The following is a 14073-nucleotide window of genomic DNA, read 5'->3' as shown; positions in this document are numbered from 1 at the left end:
AACAGCCGGAGAAATAAAAATCATTTTTTACGAGAACGAGGGCCTTTGACCGACGCACGCTACGGCCAGCGTCACGAGACTGTCATAATGGATAGAACACCGAGCACGACATTAAACAGCGCTCCCGTAGCACAATGGACTGGTCGTCGCTGTGCAAAGCACTTGAAGCATTGTGCCAGCGTAGCAGGTTTTAATCCTGCTTCATGACGTGACCACCGCTGTCACACGAGGCTGAACTTGGCACCACTTTCGTTTCCGCGGGGGAAGACCACTTTCAGATCGCGGGGGAGTTAAGTTTCTGTTCCACCTTAAATAATGCAATTTTCTACCTCGTCCACAAGGGGCCAGTGTTGACCGCAAATCCGCGATAACACAGGCATGTGCCTGTTGCAGATGAACAGGCATTGTTCACAGACATTCAAAAGCCTGTATATCTTTTTTCTGTTGACTCCACTGCCGAATGTTTTGAGAAATGTTGCCTTTTGTGTTCTATTAAATAATTTGGTAATTTAGAGGGGGGGGGGGGTTATGTAGAGGGTGGCAGATTATGTAGTTTTTTTTTTTTTTCCTGTGCTGGATCTTTTGATACATGTTGTGTTATGTTTTTTTCTATTCAATAATTTTGTTCATTTTACACTGGGGGGGGGGGGGGGGGCAATTCTATGGTGGAAAATGCCCTTTTTTGCCCCTCTGAAAATATAATATGTATTTGTGAAATTGCAGAATTTCAACACTTGAACAGGGACAGATATCCCATGTAGGATTTTGCAAGGGATCTTTCACCACATTCTGAAACTACACTTCCTCCCCTTTCCAATGACACCCCACTTGTGAAATTCTATGGTGGAAAATTGGATATTTAGCCCCTCTAAAAACAGTATATATTTTGTGAAATTGCAGAATTTCAACACTTGAACAGGGACAGATAGCCCATGAAGGATTTTGCAAGGGATCTTTCACCACATTCTGAAACTACACTTCCTCCCCTTTCCAATGACACCCCACTTGTGAAATTCTATGGTGGAAAATGCCCTTTTTTGCCCCTCTGAAAATATAATATGTATTTGTGAAATTGCAGAATTTCAACACTTGAACAGGGACAAATATCCCATGAAGGATTTTGCAAGGGATCTTTCACCACATTCTGAAACTACACTTCCTCCCCTTTCCAATGACACCCCACTTGTGAAATTCTATAGTGGAAAATGCCCTTTTTTGCCCCTCTGAAAACGTTTCATTTTCGCTATCATTGCGAGAATAGGCTACAATATGGAAAATGTTCCCTTTCAGTCTGATCGCTCCAAACATGTATGGGATTTCCTTACCTTTCCAAGAAGTTTTGTGAAAATTGTTCCGGTAGCTTTTGCGATATTGTTGACAGCCCTACCTCACCGCAGTAGGGTGCAGTAAATGGAAGCTTTTGATAGCGCACGCCACTAACGAAAAACGGAAAATCACCAGGACAAACCACTCAGGGGTGTAGGCTACTCTGGAACCATAGGTCACTAATTTGTGCGTTATTTACGTTTGATTACATTTCAGATACGTGTTGGTTTCCTGTATGCCTAGTATAGCGCTTTATTCTTTCTGTATTTTTCTATGTCCGAATATTGGGGGGGACATTTTGGTCATATTTGAATATTGGGGGGGGGACACGTCCCCCTCAATGTCTATGGTGACTACGGCCCTGTGTCATACTATGTTTGAGTAGATAAACTTGCAGTAGCTTGTAACACTAGCGAGTAGCCATAGTTTTTATTTTCCTCATACTGTCTTTCTGTGGTATGTGCTGTAGTGGCAGGGGAACAGAGAGGCGCTAGAGTCCAGTGGGGAGAGAGCACTAGAGGCCCTCAGGAAGGGAACCACCATTGCAGCTAATGAAGGTCCCTCAGGCCCTGATGTTGCCAACAGATGTTTCCAACAGTTGGCTCATTCCTATGATGAAGACTATGAAGGATTTAGAGAAGCACCTAAGTTCCCTTCACCAGGTAACCAAGTTATTAAAAATAGCTACATTATATCAGCATGTTTTATTTGTTCAGTCCCAGATAGTGACAATTTGAAGGAAACTGAGCAGACGTTTGACTGCAGGCACTGATGGCACATGAATTCTCCTACTTCACAGTGAATCTGATGTTCCTGATGTCATTCTGGGCGGAGAACCGCACTACCTCTGAGGGCGTGGAGGCCTTGGAGATGGCCTTGCACACTCTTCGTATGATGGCACTCGGGGGCGTCCATGACCACGTGGCACAGGTAATCAAAACATCACATGGATCACAACATGTACAGTTCACTAATCTGAAATGTAAGGTGAAGTATTACAACAACTACAAAAAAGACAGCAAATTTAAACTCAGGGCAGACGTACCATCAGACACTCATACATACAGTCAAAGCATAAAAGTCCATTTTAAAATGAGAAGGGTGTGACATTTTTGCCTTTTCATACTTAATGAGTTTACCCACAGTTTGATTATTTGTCATTTTTGTCAATTTAGGAAACCAAAACTAACTTGCCAGCAGATGGGGCAAGAGTAGCACTTGCAAAATCTAAAAAGCACCCACCAAGTGATAGAAGAGAGAACCAGCACAAGTATGGTATTGCAATGATTTAGGCAATGACATAATGCGTAAGTCTTATTGGACTGGATCATCTTTATTTGTTTCAAGATTATGCCCCACTCTTCTGCTCTCCACTCTCCACCTTTTTAAAAGGCATCCTTTATATCTTACACGTTTGTCACCATAATATGATCTGTGGTACTAGTGGATAAAATGAAAACTATGTGCAGTCTTAATCTTCTAGATACTGTTTCATAATGAACACAACACAATTTTTTTGAGCCACACTACTGAGATTTGCTGAGATGATGCTATGCATATTACCTCACCTTATGCTACTGTTCAAATGTTTGGGGTCACTTTATAATCTCCTTGTTTTGAAGAAAAAGCCACATTTTCTGGCCATTAAAATAGCACCTGATCAATCAGTAGTATGGTGTAGACATGAATGTTGCAAGTGACCATTGTAACAGGAATGGTTGATTCTTAATGCAATATATGTACAGTAGGTGTAAGTGTACAGAGGCCTTTTATTAGCTACCATCCATCCTATGTTCCAAAGGCGCACTCTGTCTGCTAATACAAAGCCTCACTCAGAAAAGAAAAGAGAAAAAAATCATCATTTTTTTGCGTTCTCACACGCTCCCCCGTAATGATAAAGTAACAGGTCTCCTCTGTTGTCACACGAAGGCATTTAACGGGTTCACGTCTCTGCAATCTTTCAAGAGTAAACATGCAAGGTCAGGTGTATTATCTTTGCTACAAACTATTCTAGCTATTATTGCCAAGGGTAGACCGTTCAGAAAGGATACCACTAATGGTAGGGTCTGAGGTTGATAAATGACCACTTACAGTTAGCATTCCATTGACCCCATTCATTTGGACGTCACTTTGACATCTAATAATTTTACATCTAACGCGTTTTAAGCCTTTATGTGACCACAGTTTATTTCCAAAGAAATAAAACATCGTACGACTGATACCTTACCTTGTATCTCACTCTATGACCCCGTAATAAATGGTTTTCTAAATTGTATTTATTACGGGCTTTTTCATTTAAAGCTATAGAGAATTAGAAAGTATTCGGAAAAAAAAAAATATTAAGTGATGTTTTGTTGGATTAGCACTATGTTGGAACAAATTACCTTCCAAAAGCTGCACTTTAACTCAAAGCACGTTCTTAATATTCTGGGTGTGGGCTAGATGAGTGACTGTGTGACAGTCTGTTGTTCAATGTCACGTCTATGTCACCAAACTGAGCTTGTGATATAAACGATGCCCAGGAAACTGGTTCAAATAGGCTTCACTTCTCTCCATTGAAGTTGTATGACTGCGAGATTTAATCTTTGCTATGTATCTCCAATCTTTGCTAGCTACTGTATTTCTTAACCAGTGGCAGTTACTAGTGTGCTTATGAACTGACCAAGCAGCAGAGCTGCACAAGCATCCTTTTAACCCTTTCCCTTATAATAATAATAATAATAATGCATTTTATATACAGTATAAAGTGCCTTTCAAGACACCTAAGATTGCTTATGCTGTGATTGAAGCACTGTGGCTCTACTGTAAGCTCTAATTTTAAAGATGTATTCAAGAGTGTTTTAAACTAAGTAGCATCTGCTAGATATTGTGAACAATGCAAGCTAACAAAAGCACAGTTTAGCAACTAACATTAATTTGCAACCAAGAAACATGCCACGAACATTGCCTGAAGCAAGGCTGAATGTCTCAAAAAAATGTCTCATATTAGTATAGCGGGTAAATCCCCCCCCCCCCCCCCCCCCTTGCCCTTCTCAAACCCGCTTACCAATTGGCTTGTTTTCACACAGAAGAAAAGTGTGTATCGCACTACATTGCAGGTGCAGTGTTTGCTGATTCAACTTTAGCGTTTATCTTGTGTGTAAATGGGGCTCAAGTTTAGAATTTTAAAAGGCTAACTAACTGTTCATTAGATAAGCCTTTTGTAATTATGTTTGCACAGCTGAAACTGTTGCCCTCATTAAAGAAGCAATACGACTGTCCTTCTTTAGATGAATTGAGTATCTGGAGCATAATTTGTTGTGGGTTCGATTAAAAGCACAAAATGGCCAGAAACAAAGAACTTTCTTCTTTCTTCTGAAACTTTCTTTTTGCTCTGAGAAATGAAGGACGTTCCATGTGAGAAAGAGCCTAGAAACGGAACATCTCATACATCGCTGTGTGCTACTCCCTCCACAGAAAAGCATAAACTCGAAAGGATTTGGGAGGCCCCAGTGAACAAATGCTTGACATTAGTCTGTCCAGTGAAAAACAGACATATCACAGGTCCTCAACTGGCAGCTTTGTTAAATAGTACCAAAACACCAGTGTTAACAGAAGAGGTGACTTCAGGATGCCAATCTTCTAGACAGAGAAAAAAAACCCTATATCTCAGACTAGCCAAAAAGAGAAAAGTAAAGAAAAGATGAAGATTGGTAAAAGAAGACAGGAAAATTTTTTTATACACGGACAAAGCTCTGCTGTTCTGATCACAAAGAAGAACATTAGTGACCAACCAGATGCTGGAGAAGTGTCAAGCATGGTGGAGGGAATGGTCTGGTTGTGCTTTGGTGGCAGTAAAATGGAAACTATACTGAGTAAAAGGAATCTTGAAGAAAGAAGGCTTTCACTCTGATTTGCAGTGCCATGCCTCACCCTGTGGACGTGTTTGATTGGAGACAATTTCATCCAAAAAGTGGTCAAAACATAGCTCAAAACTATGCAGGAAACATGTAGGGAAGAAGCAGTCAGCTGCTATTCGGTCTATAGTAGAGTGGTATAGACATTTTTAAGTGACCCCAAACTTTTGAACGGCAGTACAATTTGATGTTCTAGTAGTCACTTAGCTGGAGCTCCTATTCATGTTTTGCGGATGCACTTGGGCACATCTTCAGTGATGCTCATTGGGTGTCTCGGGTCCTGCAACATCATACCCAGTCAGGGACCATCACTCTCCAAATTGCATTACAGTAGCAGTGATCCACAGATCAATCCTCTTGATCCAGAAGCAACTGGACCCTCTCTTTGCGGCCTCAGAGGTGGATGTGATGACTCCTCTTTTTTCTATCTCTGTGATGCCAAGCAGTACAAATGCTCTGCAGAGCGAGCGACTCACAAAGACTCTGCAACCCACTCATACAGGCTTGCAGCTAGCTCGCCATCCCTGTCTCCACCATTGGCCCAGAAGATTCTGCTACTTTGTATGCTTTCTCTTGAATGCTTCCTCCATGTGGTCCTCTCAGGTTCTGTCAGTTTCCTGTCAGTTTCACCATAACCAGTTGTTTTGAAGCATTGCTCTCAGAGGATGAGATGTTGTCGGGGCTAGGAATATGGATAGAGCTAGCAATGCACCAATACCACTATTTTTAGACCGAGTATGAGTAATACTTACTGTACATATGGGTACTTTGCGATATGAGTTATCAATAAGGCAGTATTTCTATCATATATGAGTATGAGTATATTCACACCGATACAATATTCGATACCAGTATTGGTGCAACCCTAGATAGGGCTTTTCTACCACTCTGCTGCTGGGATCATGCTGGGATCATGATAGCAACCCTCTCCCTGGGCTTTCAGGCAGCTCCTCTGCAGTGCTGGTGAATGGAAGCTTCAGAATGTTGCTGCATTGTTACTGCATTGTTAAGACTCTACGACAAGCTGAGCCACCTGCGAAGGTAGATGGTGATTTTTCTTTCCAAGGTCTTTCACTGCTCTAATATCTGTACTTGATACAGCATCATGATACAGAGACCAGAGAATGTGAGGCTGTATGCCATGTTGCTAAATCCAGGATTTGAATCTTTCAGGCAGGTTTGACTTATTCACCTGAACAAGCCAAGCTTTGAGCTCCTTGGTTGATGTCGGAATGAATCTCAGAGGCTGCAGTTGAAGACTGTACTCAGCATCTTCACTGGCTTCCTAGATCTAGGTGGGATTTAAGGGCCATCCAGGGTGAAGTGAGCTTTAAAGGTTGTATCAGCGATGGCGGGGTAACGTCACTTCTGTTGACGTTCAAACAAACAAAAAAAGCTCGCTACTCCCTCCCCCTCCCTCCCGTGCAATTGAAACTCTCCTGAACACGCATCTCGTTGGTTATTGGTTGGAACACTTTATTTTGGCAACACTTGTTGTTAGCAATTGTTTTTGTGTGCAGATCTCAGAGCCTAGGCTGCCTACAGAGACACATTTTTTTAACGGCCTGCTTATGGGGCAGGCAGCTAGCGGATCGTTAGGAAAGATTAGATGAATGTGATCATTTATGTTTGGTCCTTTTTTGGGCCTGCAATCACTGATACAACCTTTAAAGATGGCTAGAGAACTTATGACTTATGATTGCATAGAAGTGTGGAGTGTGTGGATAGTACTATTTTTTAAGTAAACACAGATGAGAACAAGGAACATATTTTTAATGGCTTTGATGATTGTTTTTCAGGCTCATAAGTATTATGCATTAAATAGCTTGAAGACAATTACAATTGAATTGTTTGAACTGTGATGAGATCTTATCAATTTAACATATTTAATCATTTCACAATGATAGAATGTGAAATATTGTCCTTGTTACCCCCAATGCAAGGGTATTATATTATAGTATTACAGTACTATACACCATCTATAAAAGTTCTAGATTTTTTAAACTTTGACTGATGTTTTCTCCTATTTTACTTTCATTTTGTACTTTCAATAAGACTCTCCCTCCATCTCTTGTGCTTTCTCTCTCCCTCCCCTTCCTTCTCTGTTTTCTCAGGGTTTTCACCGTTACTCCACAGATTCCTCTTGGCATGTGCCCCACTTTGAGAAGATGTTGTACGACCAGGCCCAGCTGGCGGTGGCCTACATCACAGCTTACCAGGTGTGTTTGTTTATGTGCATCTGTATGTGTCTTCATTCTGGATAGTCATAGATCACAACCTAGACTAACACACTTATTCAGCATAAAGCTTGAAGGTTCATTTTATTGGGTGGGAAGGGAATGCCCCAGTTTGTTTGTTTTCCAAGCATTCATTCTCCGCTATACACTTTTTTAAAATAATGTATTGTATTCTTTGGTAAGAAGTAGGGTTTTCTAAGGGCATATCATATTAGCTTATAACATTTGACTTGAAAGGTGAAAGTAATTGTGGTGAATAATTACTTAATATTAATCTTAGACTGGCAAACTTCAGGAAAAACTCAGGAATCAGGTTTATTCTGTTTACAAGCTGAGAGGGTACAAAAAAAAGGTCTATGGTCTATGTAGGCCTAGCCCAGGCCTGAAAGGCCTAGGTTGGCCTGTAGCCAACTCCTCCTCTCTTCCGCTACATCCTTAGTCTGACAATCCAAAATCTAAAATCTGACAAACCTTGCAGTTTAGTTACTTTTTAAATGCTTTAAACAAAGAAGAAAATGGCGCCAAAAACAATCCCACATGATTGGTTCTCCAGTTGGCATCAGACACACCTACTCACACCCACTTCACACCTATCAATTCTTATCAGAATAGCATGAGGAGAGATATCATATATATCAGAAATATCACTTATAGAATGTTCCAAACATTCTCACAATCAAATCATTACAATCCTTGTAAGGAGACTATCAGAATGATACCAAACATGAATACATTTACATTTCATGACACATGGATACATTATATCAAGGTAATATCCTTTGTCCTGTGTAACTAACCAGCACATTAGCATTCCATTGGGGGAGGGGATGGTGTCTTTGTTTAAAACCATGAAGGGTTACATGGCTAACTAAAAGTAGTCTTGAAGTTAAATTATTATCCATTTTAACCATAAATGTATTGCTATCAAAGGCTACATTAAGACATATGTCTCTTTGGTTGGGTTGGCCACAGGTGTCCAAGGAACAGTGTTTTGCAGATGTGGCTCGTGACGTGCTGCTCTATGTCTCTCGGGATCTGAGTGACAAGGTGAGCCATCTTCCCCCTCATTAGTGCAGGCGTCTGTTAGCCCCTGCTGACTCGGCACCGTACCACTGGCGACAGATTGCTGAACATCTCCCACATAGCCAAAGCCCCTCGTTTTGAGGTCAACTCATTTCTGTACTGTAGAAGGAACACAATGGCCAAACCATAGTGTGGTGATGAATTGGCCTACCCTTACACGTAGAGGTCACAATTAGACTAACTATATTGGTTATGATTATGTTTTCCATGATTTATAGAGTAATTCTACATTAAGAAAACATGGTAATATAAGGCACATTCACCAGTGATGGTCATTTTTGTTCACTGGAATAATTAATGTCTTATTTTTTATATAGTATAATTGTCATACCAGGTAATCCAGTGGGGAAGGATTATGATTAGAGGCAAGTGTTCTTTTGCTTTTTACGACATAATATGGAAGGACGATAGGAGATTGTCTCTGGTTTTATTTAGTTCTGAATATTTTTTTGTACTGAAGTAAAGATATTCTTTTATAGAGTATATTCTCTATTTACAAAGTGGATTAATACTGTAACATAAGCAATTTAGCACAAAGTAGGTACAGTATTAATGTACTGTAATATAAACAGTGATATGTTAGATATTGTAATGATAAAAAATAAGAGGGTTCCAGGAGCTCCACATATTTGGCCCATGATTTTGCACTTAAGAGAGGCAGTGGGGAGCTGATGGCTTAATATTGCAGATAATATGTATATGAATATTCCTAAAATTAGAGTAGCTTGCTCACTGCCACCCCCAAAGACATGCCTGTGATGATGAATATTGCTCCTTTTTAAATTTCTTAGTTTCTCTTATTAATCTTCTGGTGTCATCTTGGCAACTACAACATGGAAACCATCAAAGATGCCACATTTAGATCAGTATTTTACAAAGCTTTTTGAATAAGGTTGCCATATGCCATTTAAGATGTTTTACTCATTGTCTCTGTAGTTTTGTTCAGTTCTGATCATCTGCCAGTGGAAAAAGCAGACATTTCGCCAAACTGCTTCAAAACCTCAGTGAGAAACATATTAACATAAAAATAACACTTCTAGTATATCATTGTATATGATTAGCTGATTACATCATTTTCAGTTTGGATCAACATTCATTTACTGTGTCTAAGTCCAATTTGAATTCACTGGAATGGTTCCTGACCACAGTGAACACAAGGAATGTGTATTGGTAGAACAAGGCTGATGTGTTGTATGCAGACATTATTCGTTCTAATCTTTGAGTTTGAGCTTTTATCCCTTTGGGTCTTTGCTAGTATTCATATACCTGGTTGTGAACACACCGCACCACTACATTATCACAGTCATTCTATGTTCTAGGACAAACTGTCAAACCCTGCAGTACAGTATACTATAGGGCAGCCGAACTGTCCCTGCATGCATGTATGCTCAGGTCAAATGCATACAGTGTATGTGTGTACTCTTGATTCCACATGACCTATCACACGTATAATCCGGGCGACAAAATCAATAAAATTGATGTCAAAAAGACTATATTTGATTTCATAATGGGCAGAGTGGGCCTAATAGGTCTGCCTGCATGTGAACACACATGTTCCAGAACACGGCCACGTGTCTGCTGTAGTACTTGTTAGTCCACTGCCTGTTGCCCTCCACTTGCTCCCTGTGGCTGCTCACATCCACATTCTATATAGTCTGGCGTACAAGATGAAAAGCATGTTCTTACCATGACCATAACATGACAGAAAATGTCAACTCCATAATTGAACCGACATATTGATACAAATAACAAGAAAATCCCTTGGCAGTTATATTTTAATGATATGGCATCACACTATAGGCCTACTGGTCTAGGGATGAAATCCCCTTGAAAAAGTCAAACATCTTTTCCACTACATTGTCCCCAAATATTCTTCCAAATTTCATCAGTCAGCTGTTTTATGGTTGATATGTGTATGGCAAGTGTGCTGTAGTTATTAGCTCACTAGTTCAGTCAAAAGCATCCATAAATGGCGTTTTACAAACGGAAGTTCGGGAGGAGCGTGACGGAATTTGCCACGCCTCCTTCTTCAATCGGTCAGGTTATTTATTCGCAGTCTACCCGCGGGGGCCAGCCGTGAATAGGTGTAACGGAGAAACAGCCAATCAAATCGAAGCCTTAATCTGACGTGCGCATATCATTATCGTGTCAATTTTCCACCGAAATCGTGGGTTCGAATCGCGACAGAAGCATTCAAAATATATGACGAATATGTAAAAACGAGTAAAAACGAGTATGTAGAAATGTAGAAATGAGTGTAAATGTTGTAAAAACTCTTGAAATACCTTTTAAAATGTGAACAATTCTAAAAGACCTGATTGCTGAGTGTTTGTATTGAGACTGTCTTCTCTCTACCCCTCCCTTTCTCTCCATTTGTCTTACAGATGCAGGGTAAACAAATTGGTCCCCTCTCCATACTGGAAGAGCTTTCCTCCAATATTTTAATGTCCTGTATTTTTTATTTCCCTTAACATGAACTTTGTATTATATTATAAAATAAAGTCTTATAATGTAAAATAAAGTCTTATAATGTATAGTCATATAATGTATATTATAATGTCATCCTTCCTTTATCCATGATTGAGACAGTGTTTAATAGTATATTTTATCTTGTTGATAGGTACTGATGGTGAGATCATTTCAATGTAAAAGTCACAGGCAGAATTTTCATGAAATAAACTTTATTTATGAATAATCATGTACATTAGTTATGGGGTGCTGGTAGCACTCCACCACAGATGGTAACAAGTACAAAGAATTCAAGTGAGAATAAAGCAATACTGCTATGAAACTATTTTGGCCCACCACCACCCCCCCTCTACGGAGGACAACTTTATTAGTTTAAACTTACAATTTCACATAAGTGCTTGAATGATTAATGTGGATCATAACAGTAGGCCATTCAAACATTGTATTGCAAGAAAAATCCTGTTATCACTGAAAATGTGTACATAACATTCTAAATAAAAGTGTTTTAAAGTCAATATAAGGTGTTAGAAAAAGGTGCAAGGGCATGCGTGTGTGTGTGTGTGTGTGTGTCTAGTGTAATGTGTGGATGATTCAGTGGATTTAGGGAGATCTGATGGATAAAGTGTGTGTATGTTTCAAGGTGTGTCTGACTGTGTGTGGCTTTGTTGTTGCAGTGTGTAGGGAGATCTGAATGAATGTCTGAGTTGATGGATGATGAAGTGTGTGTGTGTTTGAGGAGTGAGTGATGAATACCTATGACCATCAGAATGTGTGAGGAAGTCTGGTGCATGTACAGTAAGTGTGTAGTGTGGAGGATGCAGTGAGAATGTGAAATACAGGGTTTCTATGGCATAGTAACACTGCAAAAAAAGACTGTAAAACAAAACAATTAAAAGGTGTGTGTGAGAGTGAGAGTTCAAGGCGTGTTTGATTCAGTGTGTACAGAGCAGTAGTGGTGTGGTATGAGAGTGGATGGGTGTGTGTGTGTGTGTGTGTGTGTGTGTGTGTGTGTGTGTGTGTGTGTGTGTGTGTGTGTGTGTTTGTGTATGCCGTAGTGTGTTCGAGGAGTTAGCTGGGTAGCTAGTATCATGAGTAAAAGATGACAAAAAACAACCAAACAAAATCAAAAGGTGTGTGTGTGAGAGAGGGAGAGTAGAGTGCTGATGTGTTTGTGTGCGCATTGTGTAGCCGTGGCAGCGCGTGTGTGTGCTGTCCCTGGGTCCGCTGTTGCTGGGCGATACATTGACACTGCTGCTGGCCCTGGGTCTGCTTCTGCTGGACGATACAGCGCCATTGCTGCTGGGCCCTGGGTCTGCTTCTGCTGGACGATACACTGTCGATGCTGCTGGGCCCTGGGTCGGCTGCTGTCAGACGATACACCGCCACTGCAGAACCGGCCGCTGCTGTCAGACGCTACACCGCCACTGCTGCTGGGCTGTGGGTCCACTGCTGCTGGACGATACGTTGCCGATGCTGCTGGGTTCTGGGTCGACCCTGCTGAGCCCGTCTGCATTGCCTGGTCAAGGTGCCACCACAGTCCTTTCTGTCTCCCTCTGTGTTCTCACGGACCTGTACAAATAATTAAATGTCACCATTTATGTACAGTCCTTAAAGCGGGTAACTGAATATGACCACAGCGTTGTGCTAAAACATTTGTTCCTTTTAAGAAGTCTCCTCAGATTTTTTATGAAGGGAAGGCAGCTGGTGGACTCCTCCTGAGGAACCAGGCACTCCTGGGTGGTGGTGGGGGCTGTCCGCTTTGTGCAGCTGAACCTCCACCTGAACTTTCCCTAGGTGGGCTTGGAGGGCTCCTGGATGCTTCCCAGGGAAATAAAGGTCTCAGGTGCAGTGGGGGTGCCAGGTGTGTCGGGGGCCTCAAAATGTAATGACAGTGTCTCCTCATGCACTGTCTGGTCTTATTGTAAATAACAGGGACTGAGCAGCTAAAACATTTGACCTACCATTGAGAGAGTATCCTTTGATTTAGCTCACACAGCTGTATCAGCGCCCGACCCATCATCCTACGCACATCACGCTCTGGGGTCACCTCCTTTCAGTGCCACTGTGTCCCTTGCCTCCATGTACACCCTGTCCACCCTCTTGATCTTCTAGGTAGTGGTCCCCTTCTGGCGGTACTCAAGGGCCAGTTCTGCTGCAGCGGAGGGCCACGGGGTCAGTTGGGAGGAACTACGAGGAAAAGACAAACAATTTAAATCACACCATACAGAATCCATTTTGAAGACACACACAGATCCCTGGAGTTGTAATAATAGCCCATCACTATTAGTTTGATAGTGGTGTACTCATTAACACACGTTAAAAAATCAGGTGTTCTGTTTACATATCTAAAGCATACTTAGACCTCGAATTTGGACTCCACACTGTAGTAAATACATCTAGAGGGTCTAAACATGCTAGCCAGATGATCTGATGAGGGCTTAAATACATTTACAGAGACCCTCAGCCCTCGTAAAAGTAGTAAACAAAAATAGTTCATTCATCACTCTGTTTTTAGCATGGAATTCCCGGTTGACATGTTTACACTTCTAAAGCATATCTACACCTCAAATTCCAACTCCAAACTGTTGTAACACCATCTCTATGCTCTTAAGAAGTGAGCTAGGGTGTCTGGTCACGTTTTTAAAGTATTTCCAGTGATCGTCAGGTCATTACAGTGGCGATTGGTAGCTCATTCATTTTCAATGCATTTAGCATTCTAATCGCGGTTGATATTCTAACGCATCTAAAACATATTTAACCTTTACATTTCGAGTCCACACAGTAGTAGTACATTCTCCAAGGTCTCAATGTGTAAAATCAATAGTCTGATCGCATTTTAAACGCATTTCAGAGAGATCGAACCTAGCTATTTTAATGTAAACAAGCGGTGCTAGCCTAGCCAATTCGTCGCAGAAAATTAGTGTCAGTACGGCGCTAACAAGATATTATCACGTAAAATCATGAATATCAGACAAATGATCCAAAAATATATCGAGTTTCATTCATTGGATAGCGCATAATTAGACCAAACTTACCTGAGAGTAAAAAGTAAGTCCGATATC

At 41.0% G+C, this 14073-nt stretch overlaps 1 protein-coding gene across 1 annotated transcript; it reads left to right on the top strand.

The window, feature by feature from the left end:
- Positions 1-691: 691 nt before the first annotated feature.
- On the top strand, positions 692-11270 carry LOC143108697 (spermatogenesis-associated protein 20-like). Its single transcript, XM_076271584.1, has 5 exons — positions 692-1988; positions 2126-2256; positions 7337-7441; positions 8432-8506; positions 10927-11270. The coding sequence occupies exons 2-5, from the start codon at positions 2134-2136 to the stop codon at positions 11011-11013; spliced, it is 390 nt and encodes a 129-aa protein (XP_076127699.1). The 5' UTR covers positions 692-1988; positions 2126-2133; the 3' UTR covers positions 11014-11270.
- Positions 11271-14073: the final 2803 nt, after the last annotated feature.

This window comes from Alosa pseudoharengus, unplaced genomic scaffold, assembly GCF_046254945.1.
Source record: "Alosa pseudoharengus isolate Yale_2024_CS ecotype anadromous, Long Island Sound unplaced genomic scaffold, YU_APseudo_1.1 YU_APseudo_1.1_scf_61, whole genome shotgun sequence".
Lineage (NCBI taxonomy): Eukaryota > Metazoa > Chordata > Actinopteri > Clupeiformes > Clupeidae > Alosa > Alosa pseudoharengus.
Note: the sequence above shows the minus strand (reverse complement) of the source record. Positions and strands in the feature narration are given on the sequence as shown.

Bases quoted from the DNA above. Each gene is read 5' to 3' on its own strand.
- LOC143108697 (XM_076271584.1), top strand. From the start codon at position 2,134: ATGTTCCTGATGTCATTCTGGGCGGAGAACCGCACTACCTCTGAGGGC. The intron at 2,257-7,336 runs GTAATCAAAACA...CTGTTTTCTCAG, and splicing joins TCCATGACCACGTGGCACAG to GGTTTTCACCGTTACTCCAC. The intron at 8,507-10,926 runs GTGAGCCATCTT...TTTGTCTTACAG, and splicing joins CTCGGGATCTGAGTGACAAG to ATGCAGGGTAAACAAATTGG.